The 15,146-nt window shown below is 37.1% G+C and overlaps 1 protein-coding gene across 1 annotated transcript in view; it reads right to left on the bottom strand.

Moving 5' to 3' along the window:
• The window catches only part of ENPP1 (ectonucleotide pyrophosphatase/phosphodiesterase 1), a 74,227-nt gene that overhangs the window by 11,571 nt on the left and 47,510 nt on the right, over positions 1 to 15,146 (bottom strand). The window contains exons 10-20 of the mRNA XM_004011326.6: positions 15,014 to 15,079; positions 14,636 to 14,708; positions 12,385 to 12,493; positions 11,046 to 11,177; positions 9,515 to 9,546; positions 8,617 to 8,744; positions 7,578 to 7,647; positions 6,570 to 6,657; positions 2,963 to 3,132; positions 2,098 to 2,149; positions 690 to 841 (exon numbers count right to left, since the gene is read on the bottom strand). Of these exons, the coding sequence (XP_004011375.4) occupies positions 690 to 841; positions 2,098 to 2,149; positions 2,963 to 3,132; positions 6,570 to 6,657; positions 7,578 to 7,647; positions 8,617 to 8,744; positions 9,515 to 9,546; positions 11,046 to 11,177; positions 12,385 to 12,493; positions 14,636 to 14,708; positions 15,014 to 15,079 (1,072 nt within the window). The remainder of the gene's footprint in view (positions 1 to 689; positions 842 to 2,097; positions 2,150 to 2,962; positions 3,133 to 6,569; positions 6,658 to 7,577; positions 7,648 to 8,616; positions 8,745 to 9,514; positions 9,547 to 11,045; positions 11,178 to 12,384; positions 12,494 to 14,635; positions 14,709 to 15,013; positions 15,080 to 15,146) is intronic.

Below are 15,146 nucleotides of genomic sequence, written 5' to 3'. Positions count from 1 at the left end.
TAAAACTTTATTTCCAGATAAGATCTATTATCTCATCTCCTGCCCCCATTCTCTTTCTCAAGCTCTATTTCTTTCCTCATTTGTCTTGCTACTACAGCATCCAGGGGGTGAGGGTGAAGGAGAATGGTGGTCTTATTCTGGAATATCTTCCCCTACTCCTTTCAAGGCTGAACTCCTCTAGTCTGGGTGGTGGACAGGACCCCAGGTCTCTCCCTGGTTTGGTCTGGGAGGTCTCCCTATAGGTGGTATATGCAGTGAGGTTACTGAGCTTCAGTGTCCTCCTCCATCCCTGAGGGCCCACGATTTGGGCAGCTGAGGTAAATCCTTGTACTTACACAGCTGTGTATTTAGAAATAATAACTGTAATTAATTGTAAAAGTGATTTCATGAAATTAGAAATTAGCATCATCAAATATTAAAACCAAGGAAAAAAAAAAAACAAAGCATAGGAGATACCTTCACTGCATACCTTCATTTCACAAAGGTTTGCTGTGAATGTCAAAGTCACATAGCTCTAGTCAGTGGCCAAGCTAGAAGTGGGACCTAATTTTTCTGATTTTCGGTTCAGTGATCTAATTTGGGAGCTGGTTACAGAGCCGAGATTGACAGTGAGAAATGATGCTGACAAAGTTTTGCTTAGTAATAGTATAAAATAACCACGCAGAGGTAAAGAGGTGGCAAATACTTGCATTTCTGTCGATGGTGTAGGATGTCCAAAGGGGCATCAGGATATCATGGCTGAAACCACTCACAAACTGGTGCTGGTAAAGCAGACAGACAGTGCTGTTCTGGAGAACTCTGGGTCTTCCATAGGGTAGAGTGCCACGCCTAATGGTCTTCTCTTGGGTCATAGGGGGAAAGTGAAACCACCATTCAAACACACTTAGTGTGCTTTGTATGTTAAGACATAATGATACACACTCACTGATTCTTTTCTCTACTTAATCCTATTGAAAAATTATTTGTAACTGCAAAATAAAACTACTTACAAAGAACAGAACCATAAATAATTTTTTAAAAAAGGGTTCACAACAGTGTGTGCCTATGTAGATTCTGAAATATCAATGTGATATTAAGATATCACAAGAAGATACTACATGAGATTGCAGGACTTATATTACTAAAATTCTTTAATATTATCTTTATTACTTATTTTCCAAGACATAATATCAAAAGAAAGTTTTCTGGATGATGTGTATACTCAGAAAGCAAAAATTTAAAACTGAAATTATGAGACTACCCCAAATGGAATAATAGTACATATACCATTTATTGCCCTTTTCTCAAGCATCAGATGCTTTATAGAATTCTCCATATATACCACTGAATTTAATTCATAATGGACCCCTATAAATTGAGGCTATATACTTATTTTACAAATGAGAGAATAGCAACTTACAGGGAACAAATACTTTGTCCATGGACATACGGTTTCTAAGCTCATATTCGAACCCATATCTACTCAGTTCCAAAGGTGTCATTTTTCACCATGACACTTTGCCACCTTGGGGTCATCTAAAATTTCTCTAATCTGCACATTTATAGAGATTTTATAGAAATAAGTCCAAGTCAAGAGCATGCAGAATTCACTTTTTTATTTCAGCAAGAAAAAACTGTTAGCCAAATAACTTAAGGATCTGAGACTGTGTCAAGGAACATCAAAGGGATACTAACTATCCACACTTTGTCAGTTGTCTGCATATGCTTAATTTTCGTTCAAGAGTTATGAAGAAGTAACTTTAGATAAATCAATTTATACTACCTTATAATTAAGAACTAAGTGAAACAGAAATTTAGGTATTTTAAATGGAATCTGAGGATCTATTATTATAATATAAACCTATAAATATCTTCAAAATCTCAAAATACTCCACTGAGTCCATAAAGAGTGATTCAGCTTCCACTAATTACATTACATACTGCTTCCACTGTAAACACCCCTTCCTTCCTTATGACTAACAGTTTAGACTGTCAAGCCTAAAAGTTTACCCAGCTCATCAGGTGGTCCTCCACTACTACTTTATTTTATTGGATATTCTTAAACAACGACCCCAAACTAATTCTGAGCTTCACATTGTCGAGAAAAAGCCTGCTTACCTTCTGCCATGGTCAGATTCAACTGTGTCTGAAAATCCACAACTGGCAAAATCTAAAAGATTAATGATACAGTTTTTGAGGATTGAAAAATGTGCTTTAATTTTGCAACAAATGACTTTTATAGCTTAAGTATTCCACCATAGAACGAAGATAAAATTATAACCATTCTATACAAGTGAAATCATTTTTTTGAAGAAGAGGATAAAAACATAGGGATAATTGTTGCAAAAAGACAAAATTATTAGTACAGCAGAACACAAGTCATTTAAAATAAGAATATACTACTGTTTATATCTCTACCCTTATGGTCTTTTACAAGTATAAATTAAGCCTAAAACAAAACATAGAGCATAAGATGAGCTACTCAAATGTCTGCTTTTATCAATTTTGTTTATAATTTATCATATATTTTCATCTCCTTACAACAATTACATATTAAGATAGGAGTAAAAATGAAGTGTGATAAATTCCTTTCATCCCTCAAAATATTTCCTTCTTAATTTAAAATAGGTTGGCATATATTTTAGAGAGGGAATACTGAGATTGGTTCATAAAAGACCTCTCTGCTAGGAGGGCAGCCCAGATTCTGAGATTCAGTATATTTCAGAATTCAGCTAGACTTCTCACAGCCTGAAGCCAAATCAAGTCTCAACACAAGGGGATTAAAAATACAGCGAGAGTGTAAAAGCTAAGAGGGGGAAAAATTAAAAATAAAAAGGTTGGCATATGTCACTAGAGTTGAAAATATGTACATTTGCTTCCACTCACAAATTCTAATTTAATCATCATGTATTTCTGCAGCGTATACTATGCAGAAGGTGCTATGAAATCATAGCACTGGGCTATATATCTTCCGAATACTTACTGAGGGATCACACGAGCAGTCGAGGCTCTCCCTGGGGGCTCTTGTGAAGGGGCACTGGACCAGGGAGCGGACTTCTTTGGGATGCTTTGGAGTGTAAACAGGATTGTTTAGAAGGTGATTAAGGCTTCCATGAGTCCCATTATTAGGAGCTGGTGTCAAATTCAGTAAATCTGTATAATTCCAAGAATGGTAAATAAAGATTTACTTAAGAAATGTTTAAAACTAAATAGTAGTTTTACACTGTGAATTTTATTTTTTAAATCCAAATCTATATGAGTCCTTAACTCTTTACCTAAAATAAAACTAAAAATCTTTCTCAGGTTGTAGAATATTTATGATCAGGCTATTCTTGATGGAAATATTGATATGCACATTGTACTTCTCTATAAAAATTTCTAAATTTTAATGTAAACAATAACTACAGTTCAGTTCAGTTCAGTCGCTCAGTCGTGTCCGACTCTGCAACCCCATGAACTGCAGCACGCCAGGCCTCCCTGTCCATCACCAACTCCCGGAGTTCACTCAGACTCACGTCCATCGAGTCACTGATGCCATCCAGCCATCTCATCCTCTGTCGTCCCCTTCTGCTCCTGCCCCCAATCCCTCCCAGCATCAGAGTCTTTTCCAATGAGTTAACTCTTCGCATGAGGTGGCCAAAGTACTGGAGTTTCAGCTTTAGCATCATTCCCTCCAAAGAAATCCCAGGGCTGATCTCCTTCAGAATGGACTGGCTGGATCTCCTTGCAGTCCAAGGGACTCTCAAGATTGAGTCTTCTCCAACACCACAGTTCAAAAGCATCAATTCTTCGGCACTTAGCCTTCTTCACAGACCAACTCTCACATCCATACATGACTACTGGAAATACCATAGCCTTGACTAGACAGACCTTAGTTGGCAAAGTAATGTCTCTGCTTTTCAATATGCTATTTAGGTTGGTCATAACTTTTCTTCCAAGGAGTAAGTATCTTTTAATTTCATGGCTGCAGTCACCATCTGCAGTGATTTTGGAGCCCCCAAAAATAAAGTCTGACACTGTTTCCACTGTTTCCCCATCTATTTCCCATGAAGTGATGGGACCGGATGCCATGATCTTCGTTTTCTGAATGTTGAGCTTTAAGCCAACTTTTTCACTCTCCTCTTTCACTTTCATCAAGAGGCTTTTTAGTTCCTCTTCATTTTCTGCCATAAGTATGGTGTCATCTGCATATCTGAGGTTATTGATATTTCTCCTGGCAGTCTTGATTCCAGCTTGTGTTTCTTCCAGTCCAGCGTTTCTCATGATGTACTCTGCATAGAAGTTAAATAATCAGGGTGACAATATACAGCCTTGACATACTCCTTTTCCTATTTGGAACCAGTCTGTTGTTCCAGGTCTAGTTCTAACTGTTGCTTCCATACAGATTTCTCAAGAGGCAGGTCAAGTAGTCTGGTATTCCCATCTCTCTCAGAATTTTCTGCAATTTATTGTGATCCACACAGTCAAAGGCTTTGGCATAGTCAATAAAGCAGAAATAGATGTTTTTCTGGAACTCTCTTGCTTTTTCCATGATCCAGCAGATATTGGCAATTTGATCTCTGGTTCCTCTGCCTTTTCAAAAACCAGCTTGAACATCTGGAAGTTCATGGTTCACGTATTGCTGAATCCTGGCTTGGAGAATTTTGAGCATTACTTTACTAGCATGTGAGACGAGTGCAATTGTGCAGTTATCCCCTATTCAATACTTATTATATGCCAATCGTGCTAAATATATTTAAGTTGTCAATATTTGGTAGATGAATACAGACAGGTATCATTTCATTGTTATTCAGTCATTAAGTCATGTCTGACTCTTCACAACCCCATGGACTGCAGCACGCCAGGCTTCCCTACCCTTCACTGTCTCCCAGAGTTTGCTCAAATTCATGGCCATTGAGTCGATGGTGCCATCCAACCATTTCATCCTGTCATCCCTTCTCCTTTTGCCCTCAATCTTTCCCAGCATCAGGGTCTTGTCCAGTGAGTTGGCTCTTTGCATCAGGTGGCCAAAGTATTGGAGCTTTAGCATCAGTCCTTCCAGTGAGTATTCAGGGTTGATTTCCTTTAGGATTGATTAGTTTGATCTGCTTGCTGTCCAAGGGACTCTCAAGAGTCTTCTCCAGCACCATAGTTCGAAAGAATCAATTCTTCAGCACTCAACCTTCTTTATGGTCCAACTCTCACATCTGTACATGACTACTGGAAAAACCATAGCTTTCACTTGACGAAACTTTGTTGCCAAAGTGATGTCTCTGCTTTTCAATATGCTGTCTAGATTTGCCATAGCTTTTCTTCCACGGAGTAAGAAAAAAAGTACTTCATTTTATTACACGCCAGAGATTTTTTTTACAGTTGAAGGTCTCTGACAGTCCCACATTGTGAGATGATGCTTAGCATGTTTTAGCGATAAAGTACTTTTTAAAGCATGTACATTTTTCTAAACATAAGCTATTGCACACTTAAACCACAGTATAGTGTAAAAATAGCTTTTATATGCACTGAAAATTAAAAAAATTCATGTACTTGCTTTTTAGAGTATTCACTTTATTGCAATGGTCTAGAACTGAATTTCAATTTCTCCAAGGTGGGCTTCCCAGGTGGCGCTAGTGGTAAAGAACCTACCTGCCAATGCAGGATAATTAGGAGATGTGGGTTCGATCTCTGGGTTGGGAAGATCCCCTGGAGGAGGAAATGGCAACCCACTCCAGTATTCTTGCCTGGAGAATCCCATGGACAGAGGGGCCTGTTGGACTACAGTCCGCAGTGTCTCAAAGAGTTGGACTTGACTGAAGCGACTTGGTACACATGCACGCCTGAAATCAGCATGCTTACTTAGCTCAGTGTCTCAAGCTACTAATATAGTAGACTTAGGATTCAAAATCAGCTCAGTCCAAGTCTAAGACTCATGCAGTTAATAATAACAAGAGCAAACACTTACACAGTGAAGCACTTATTATATGCCAGGCACTGTTTAGATGCTTCAGGATATATTAACTCATTTAAGTATTCAGGCTCCCACTAAAAGAATTATGTCAATATTTAGGACACATTTAAAGTTTTATAAATTCCAGTACTGTTATCAGAAAAAGGAAGCAATATTTAAAATGCAATATTCAACCATAAAAGCTCTAATTTAGAAGGTATGGAGTAAACTAAGAATATAGCCAGTGTGTTCTCTTCCATTTCTGTAACCTGGACATTGCCGTCTGTTCAACTATTATTGCTACTAGAGGATCCACCTGTTTTTTCTACCTTTCACAGCCTCCAAACTCTTTTCTCTGGCTTCCACCCTGATCTGGTTCAGCTGTCATCCCATTAATTCTAGGGCCTAGCAAAGTACCAGGCACTTGGAATTTATAGACCGTCTGCTCTGACTGTTACATTTTACCAATGTGCAGCCTAGTGGAAACATCAGATAGCTATGTTTTGCATATTTTTTCAATGACTCTGGATCAGGAAGAAGAAAGGTGGAAATATGAGGATCTTGCCTTATCATCATTTCCTAAAAGGTGCCCGATATGTGACCTACTTTTGATAATCTATTCCAGCTCTGTGTTCAGAAGGGAGAAGAGCTACCTGTTCACACTTACCACACATTAAGTTATAGACTTCAATATTTTCAAAGGAGTCGACTTCAGTGCTGTGCTTGAATCCAGGTCCGTAGCCAATAAAGAGGGCCTATGTTGGCCAGAAAAGAAACTGGTCACTAAAGAGTTGGTCACTAAAAAGGTATTTTATATCTTTGCCCATTGTACATATACAAACTGGTTATATTAAGATAAGTGGAAAAATACTGTGCCCAGTGGACCTTCTAGAATATTATTTTAATCCCTGTTGCACATTTAATCTAAAGACATCTAGGATATCTTTCTTAACTTTATTACGATTCCTAACCTGACAATCCGAACAAAACGATGATGAAATCTTTTTTAAACTGTGAAACAGGATCTACATCTTACTCTGCCCACCGTATACCATGCTGTAGGGATCAAATTAGATAATGATACCAGTGTATTTTGAAATTTTTACAGTGCTAGGCAAATGGAAGGGATTATCTTTATTTAGAACGTAAGTATATTATCTTTCCACCTATTAATTACTGCCTTTTGTTTACTGTGAATCAACATTCTCAATGAAGTACAAATAGATGAAAAAATAATTATTAGAAATACAGTATGAAATCTGGGCTTCCCAGGTGGCTCAGTGGGAAAGAATCTGCCTGCCAATGCAGCAGACACAGGTTTGATCCCTGGGTTGGGAAGATCTGGAGGAGGAGATGGCAGCCCATTCCAGAGTTCTTGCCTGGAAAATCCCATGGAAAGAGGAGCCTAGTGGGCTACAGTCCATAGCGTCACAAAGAGTTGGACACAACTGAGTGCGCGCGCGCACACACACACACAAAGTATAAGTCAAACATTCATGAAACATAAATTTTTTAAAATTCTATTAATGTTCAAAGTAAAACAGCTATATGAAAGTATGTGCCTCATTAATTCTTTTTAAAGACTCATAAGGACAGTCTATGTCTTTAAGTCTAAAACTTTATATATCAGTTTTTTCTTTAGATATAATTTTTAAAGTAGAATAGGTTTACTCACTTGCATATTCAAAAACGCATTATCAGAGCCATGGAATCCACTTCCACAATATTTCCTTTCTGAAGGATTCCTAATTGTCACATAATACGAATTATTAATGCCAAGTCCACTCATAAAGCAAAACCGACACTCATGACATTATTTCCATTAATAAAGAGTAACTATTTTTTGATATTTAACAATTTATTTGTAAAAATTTTACCATTTAGCCTAAAGAAATGCTCGGAACATAGTAGATGTTCACTAAATATTAGTTCTCTCATGAGGATAAGGACCTTCTCTTTCATATTCTTTTTTCTAAACACTGAAAACACAGTTCTCTAATAAGGGAGAGACTGCAATTCTGTTGACTGAATTCTGGTTTACTGCTTAGGTTTTGCTGGACAGAGGTATGTATTTATCATCTCTGGCTTCCTGGCTTCCAAAAGTTAATGATCAAGTTTGACACATTAACAATATGCACAATCCAAATAATTTGCTGAACATACCAATAAACTGAGGTTTTAGTTTAAAACTAAACTGATGGATTTAGTATAACAAGTATGAAAAAAAAACAGCTCTGTCTAATGAAGACGGTAATTGCTCATTATTATAAAGTAAAGAGCTTTTGCCAATCATTTGTTAGACTTTGAAGGTATTATTAGGCATAACTATAACATGTAGAAGAGACACAATGGCAAGTGGAACATAAGAAATAATCAAGATGGATGCGAGGGGGCAGAGCAGTGGTTCTTAGCTGGAGGTGGCCCCCTCTCCCCAGGGAATTGCAGCAATGCCTGCAGATATTTTTTGTCACCACTAGAGACAGTACTTTTTTATCTAGTGAATAGAAGCCAGGGATGTTTTCAAATATCCCACAACACACAAGCCAGCTCCCCAACACAAAGAATTATCTGATCCCAAATGTCAATAGTCCAAGGCTGAGAGAAATTGGGAAAAAGAGAACCATACTTGAAGTCTTCATATTACATCATCATTGGAAAGGACCCAGTGGTTACCTTGAATGACTAGGTTTACCTGGGAGACTGTCAGAACTTACAATGCAAGTTGCCACTGAGGATCCAAATAGAATGTCAAGGGCTCAATTCTGTCATTTTTGGCAAAATGCAAACGCTTGGGTAAGAAATGTTTCAGGTAAGGTCTGAAGTGCTGGTTTGGTTCCTGGCACTGAAATTGTAAGAGGCAAAGAAAAAGCATTATTTCCACATTTTCTTAAGTGTAAACTGCTCTTAAAATTGCTTCCTAAGTCCACATGAAATTTTTTCTCCCAAACATTTAATCAGTATGCCCAATAAGTCATAGATGCAAAAATAAGTGAGTTTTCACTACTTATATAATGTACAAGTTGCATATTCTCAACTATTGTATATTCTTATTTTATAGGAAATCATAATTATTGCATAAGAGTCCTAGTCCTCAATTTAGTCCTTAGATTGAGTCACTATTTTATATTTGTGCTACTACTGATAATCTATTTTCAAATACTCTTATAATAACTTTAAGAACTTTCTTTAAAATTGTAAGAATTTTCATCAAGTATAAAAATAGGTAAATCAGCACTAGGACAAAAGTTTAAGAAATCAATACCAGAAAAACTGGTAGGAAATATATTATAATGCTAAGTGTTTATGGTAGTATGGCTACAGGCTTTCCCCTCCTACTGTTTTCAATTATTTCTTGTACTGTCATATAAATTTAATAATGCCAATAAATAAATTATTAAAAATTTTAAAACCTACATTATTAAGATATGTCCTTAAAGACCTTTAAAAACTACAGGGCATTTAAATGTTGGCCCAGATACTCAAAAAAAAAAAAGAAAATAGATTAGGTTAAAATCCTACAGCCTCCCAATCAAATACTAAAACTTTCTTCTAAATATATTTTATACAAAACTAGCAACAAAACGGTAATAGGGAAAAAAAAAAGATACTCACAGAAAGGTTTTTGGCAATGCCTTCATAATCAACTGAAGAGAGGAAAAGATAAGAATAGTTGAATGGTATACTACCATTAAAAATAATACACAAATATAGCACGTCAGACACAAATCCATTTAAAACAATCACATACTACTTTAATAATTTTTCTTAAGTACTAATTAAAACTTGTTATTGTACAAGTTAGAGTCTATGCTTTGGGTTACTATCTCAATATATGTGTATAACAATTTTCTTGGAGAGAAATCTACTTCTCCTCATGAATATTCAACCATATCTATTGAAACATATAACACTGCATATACCCAAACCTAATCCAACCCTGATGACTGTCAGAAAAATCTCTTTTCTCTTTCCATTTCAAAGGTAATTATAACAGAATAATAAACAAAACTGCTGTTAGTATTTTAGAATTACCAAGGATGGTAATCGAAAAGAAGGGTATAACAATCAGTTCTTAACCAGACTTGATTTTCAAAAGAATGAATATTTAAAATTTCCTGGCAGTTTGGGTATGACATGTGGTCAAGAGAGAACGGTAAATTTCTTCTTCTCTGCTCACAAAACACATTCTCGTTGTTTTTTGGAATAGTTTAAGAAAGTCATTTCTGAGAACAGAAATTAGTTGCTTATAGAATTAATTATCTCAGCCAGCATTCCTCCTCATAATGGAATATTATCCTATAACATCTATAAGTTATTTTAATGAAATAATATTAATTACAGTTGAATAAATGTGGTTGAAAATTTGAGCTTTTTTCCCTATAAGTAATCTTGAATCCAACACAAGCAAAATATGAAAGCGAAAGTGTTACTCGCTCAGTCGTGTCTTTGAGACTCTTTGCGATGCCATAGACTTTAACCTGCCAGGCTCCTCTGTCCATGGAATTCTCCAGGCAAGAATACTGGAATGGGTTGCCATTCCCTTCTCCAGGAGATCTTCCCAACCCAGGAATCGAACCGAGGTTTCCTGCATTGCAGGCAGATGCTTTACCATCTGAGCCACCAGGGAAGCCCAAGAAAAATATACATGATAACATAAAACTGTACCAAGCTCATCAACTAATATTCTTGGTCATGAATAACAGGTAAGTGGTTAGACTTGTGCCCTCACATCCATCCCCATAAAATCCCTTTGGGTGCAGAAGGCCAGCCCTGGATATTTAATCATGAAAAAGAAATTAATTGATCATCTTTAATTTAAAGATATGATTCAGAGGAATGTATTGTAAATATAGAGCTTTCCCAGGTGGTGCAGTGGTAAAGAATTCACCTGCCAATGCAGGAGACTCAAGAGATGCAGGTTCGATCCCTGGGTCAGGGATCCCCTACTGGGGATCCCCTGCAGGAAGATCCCCTACAGTAGGAAATGGCAACCCACTCCAGTATTCCTTCCTGAAGAATCCTATGGACAGAGGAGCCTGGCAGGCTACAGTCCATGGGGTTACAAAGAGTCAGACACGATTGAGCATGCACACACTAACTGTAAATATAATCATATTCAAAATTAGCACAGAGATATACTTACATGAATAGTATTTATCTGGAACATCAGAGGGTCTCAGTCGAGCTGCAGGTCCATATACAACTTTAACGTCTTTAGTATCTCCCAAGTATTTATTCAGATACACATATTTCTTACAACTGCCTTGTTCCATCCCTAGGAGAAAAAAAAAAATCCCCAAACATGTTGAAACCTTAATAAAAAACTTTTAACATGTAGGACAGAACTTCTTTCACTCTCAGAATTAAAGTCAATAAACATGAGGTCAGCACTCATGATGGGCTTTCCTAGGTGGCGCCAGTGGTAACGAACCTGCCTGCCAGTGCAGAATACTTAAAAGATGTGGGTTCAATCCCTGGGTCAGGAAGATTCCCTGGAGGAGGGCATGGCAACTCGCTCTAGTATTCCTGCTTGGAGAATCCCATGGACAGAGGAGCCTGGTGGGCTACAAGTCCACGGGGTCACAAAGAGTCGGACACGACTGAAGTGACTTGGCACACATCCAACTATCACACTTGTGACAGCTGAACATCTAACAGGTGAGGCTTAGAGTTTCACATACATCTACCGCTTCACTTAAAGCAAATATTTTCCCTTCTCTTCATCCAAAATTAGTTCAGTGTTTCTTATCTATGTATTACAATATTTGTATGTGAATGAGGAAGAATATCAGAGTTTTAGCCTGAATATGAAAGCACAGTTATTTCTCAGAATCAACTAGTATATTAACTAGGAGTATAAAACACTCGTCTCATTTTCAGACTGGAGGCTTCTTCAGAATACATCTTCTTAGGACTGTTTCTAGAAATAGTTTTCAATAATTATTTCTGAAGCAAACAATAATAACAACAAGAACGAACAAAAAAAAGAAGCTTTTTCTGATTTTCCTGTATACACATTGCTTTTACAGTCCCAAGTCTGCATACAAACATGTTCTAAAGGTCACACTAAGAGTTAGATCAAAATACTGCCAAAATTAACATATACTCCCCTTAAAAGTCAGATTTATCATTCTAGAGAAAATAGAAGCAGCACATAATAATCTGTTCAAAGTATGCCAAAAATGTTTAGAGTAGATTTACCAAAATTTAATATTGAAAAAAAAATTGTTTTAATTCTCCAAGTTCCTGATGTAAGTCTTCCCCAAATCAGGAGATAAGCGCATTGTGGTTAATAAGCTCTTGGGTGTCTATGAGTTCTGTGTTTCACTTGTATGTCATATTTAATGCAGTGTTTTCTAAAGGTTCTCCACAAGAAATAATTAGCTATAAAAGTCAGAGGAAATAATAAAACATTAATCAATCAAGTCAACTTCTGGAAGCTCCATTTAACCTGAAGGATAAATGATATAAACCCAGGTTACCATGATCTGAAATAAGGATGAGGTTCAAGCATCTATGCAAGTTCAGCTCCTTCAGACCATCCATCAGCATGCCAACCATGTTGTCAACTCTCTGCAAAGCTCTGATGACCTAAGAAAGGGAAACAATCTCATGTCATGCAGTTAAAAGTATTCACGGAATGCTTCTTAGAGTTCTGCGTACTTAATTTTTTAAAACTAGAACTTCTAGGAAAAAAACTCATTATTTCCAAACAAACTGCATTATTTTCCATACGAATGTCACAAGGACACAGAATGGCATATGGTTTTGGCAAACTGCCTTTGGTATTTCTCTCCTCCTCTCTCCCAGCAAAATCACCCAAGGGAAATTCTTCTGCAGCTTTGCCTATAGCAAACCAGTCTAATCTTTACTTGTAGTCCGTGTATTTTACTTTATTACGAAACACGCTCTTTTGACATGATCTCACATTGACTGAAAGATATCCAAGTAACATGGACTGGAATTTTTAAGTATTAAGATAAAGTAGGTTTTTTAATGAGCCAATAATACTAGCATTTAACCAAATTTAAAAATTAATGAATATGATTTGAAATGCAATGGACTGGACCCTGAATGAAGATGAATCAGAAAAGCAGTTATGTTGGTAAATCTTTCAATTCAGTTCAGTTCAGCTGCTCAGTCGTGTCCAACTCCTTGAGACCCCATGAACCGCAGCATGCCAGGCCTCCCTGTCCATCACCAACTCCCGCAGTTCATCCAAACTCATGTCCATTGAGTCAGTGATGCCATCCAACCATCTCATCCTCTGTCGTCCCCTTCTCCTCCTGCCCTCAATCTTTCCCGGCATCAGGGTCTTTTCAAATGAGTCAGCTCTTTGCATAAGGTGACCAAAATATTGGAGTTTCAGCTTCAACATCAGTCCTTCCAATGAACACCCGGGACTGATCTCCTTTAGGATGGACTGGTTGGATATCCTTGCAGTCCAAGGGACTCTCAAGAGTCTTCTCCAACACAACAGTTCAAAAGCATTAATCCTTCTGTGCTCAGCTTTCTTTATTGTCCAACTCTCACATCCATACATGACCACAGGAAAAACCATAGCCTTGACTAGACAGACCTTGGTTGGCAAAGTAATGTCTCTGCTTTTGAGTATGCTATCTCGGTTGGTCATAACTTTCCTTCCAAGGAGCAAGTGTCTTTTAATTTCATGGCTGCAATCACCATCTGCAGTGATTTTGGAGCCCAGAAAAATAAAGTCAGCCACCGTTTCCACTGTTTCCCCATCTATTTGCCATGAAGTGATGGGACCAGATGCCATAATCTTCGTTTTCTGAATGTTGAGCTTTAAGCCAACCTTTTCACTCTCCTCTTTCACTTTCATCAAGAGGCTTTTTAGTTCCTCTTCGCTTTCTGCCATAAGTGTGGTGTCATCTGCATATCTGAGGTGATTGATAATTCTCCCGGCAATCTTGATTCCAGCTTGTGCTTCTTCCAGCACAGCGTTTCTCATGATGTACTCTGCATATAAGTTAAATAAGCAGGGTGACAATATGCAGACTTGACATATTCCTTTTCCTATTTCAGACCAGTCTGTTGTTCCATGTCCAGTTCTAACTGTTGCTTCCTTACTGGCATACAGGTTTCTCAAGAGGGAAATCTTTAGTGAACAGAAAGGTAATATTGGTCTTAAAATTTATATGATCTGATAATCCATTACAAAATGATCCTTAGAGTTACTTGTAGCCAAACTGTCCTAGAGATGGATCTTGAGTGAAAGAATAAAAATTATATTAGCATCTGGCCAATTGTTTAGACTAACATAAGAGGTACAGGAAACTTTCCTCAGTCTACTGATGACAGGACCACACTGTCAGCCATGCATCTCCCACCTCTAAGAAAGAGCATCTCTGCTGAGCTGATGGACAGAATCAAAGCAAGGCACACAGGGTTGTTAACTACCCTGAAGTCACTGGAGATAGGTTTTGCTGGAAAGAGTACAAAGGGTGGAGTGTGACAGGTCTCATTTGAAATTAAAAATACAGAATTTATCTCATCATTTGTTCAATTCAGCACCGTAGATAGTGTAAAATCAAACAATGCTCCCAGTTCCTTTTGATTAAAGTGCATCTTTTTGGTTTAATAGAAATGTCCTTAATACTCTTTCCAGAAATCATGGATTCTTATAGAAAGATCAAGAAATCTGCTTCAAAGCAAGGTTCAGTTAGATGCTACCAGGTTTAATGGAAAAACCACTAATAAAAATGTACTTACTTCACTGCTGACTGGTCCGTAAGAGTGACCCGAAGAATCTGGTTCTTCTAAATACAGAGTGTAAAAGTGTGGTCTAAATCAAACAGTATCAAAATGTAATATTTTACGAACACATTGTAAAACAGAATAGAAAGAATAATTCAACAAATGATAGTGAATAAAAGTTATTCAGCACTGGGGTAACATTTCTAAAAGTGCTGAGAAATAATTTACATGTTTAGAATTCTTCAAAACGCGGCTGTAATAGTCACTAAAAAGTTCATTTGGATACAAAACCATCATAGCCAACAGCAAAGTTTTCTGTCATCTATTTAAAATATTCAGACATTTGAATAAAACAAATGAGTATTTTATGGTGGAAATTAATCATCTACATACCTTTCATCTTTAGGAAGCTGTAGCCACTTAAGAACGGCTAAAATTCTTTCTTCAAATGGTATTGAACTAAAATGAAAGATAAAATGAAATAAATATGTGACAAGTGTTAGGGTTTAAAATATCAATGTGTGTC

Source organism: Ovis aries, chromosome 8, assembly GCF_016772045.2.
Source record: "Ovis aries strain OAR_USU_Benz2616 breed Rambouillet chromosome 8, ARS-UI_Ramb_v3.0, whole genome shotgun sequence".
NCBI classification, from domain to species: domain Eukaryota; kingdom Metazoa; phylum Chordata; class Mammalia; order Artiodactyla; family Bovidae; genus Ovis; species Ovis aries.
Note: the sequence above shows the minus strand (reverse complement) of the source record. Positions and strands in the feature narration are given on the sequence as shown.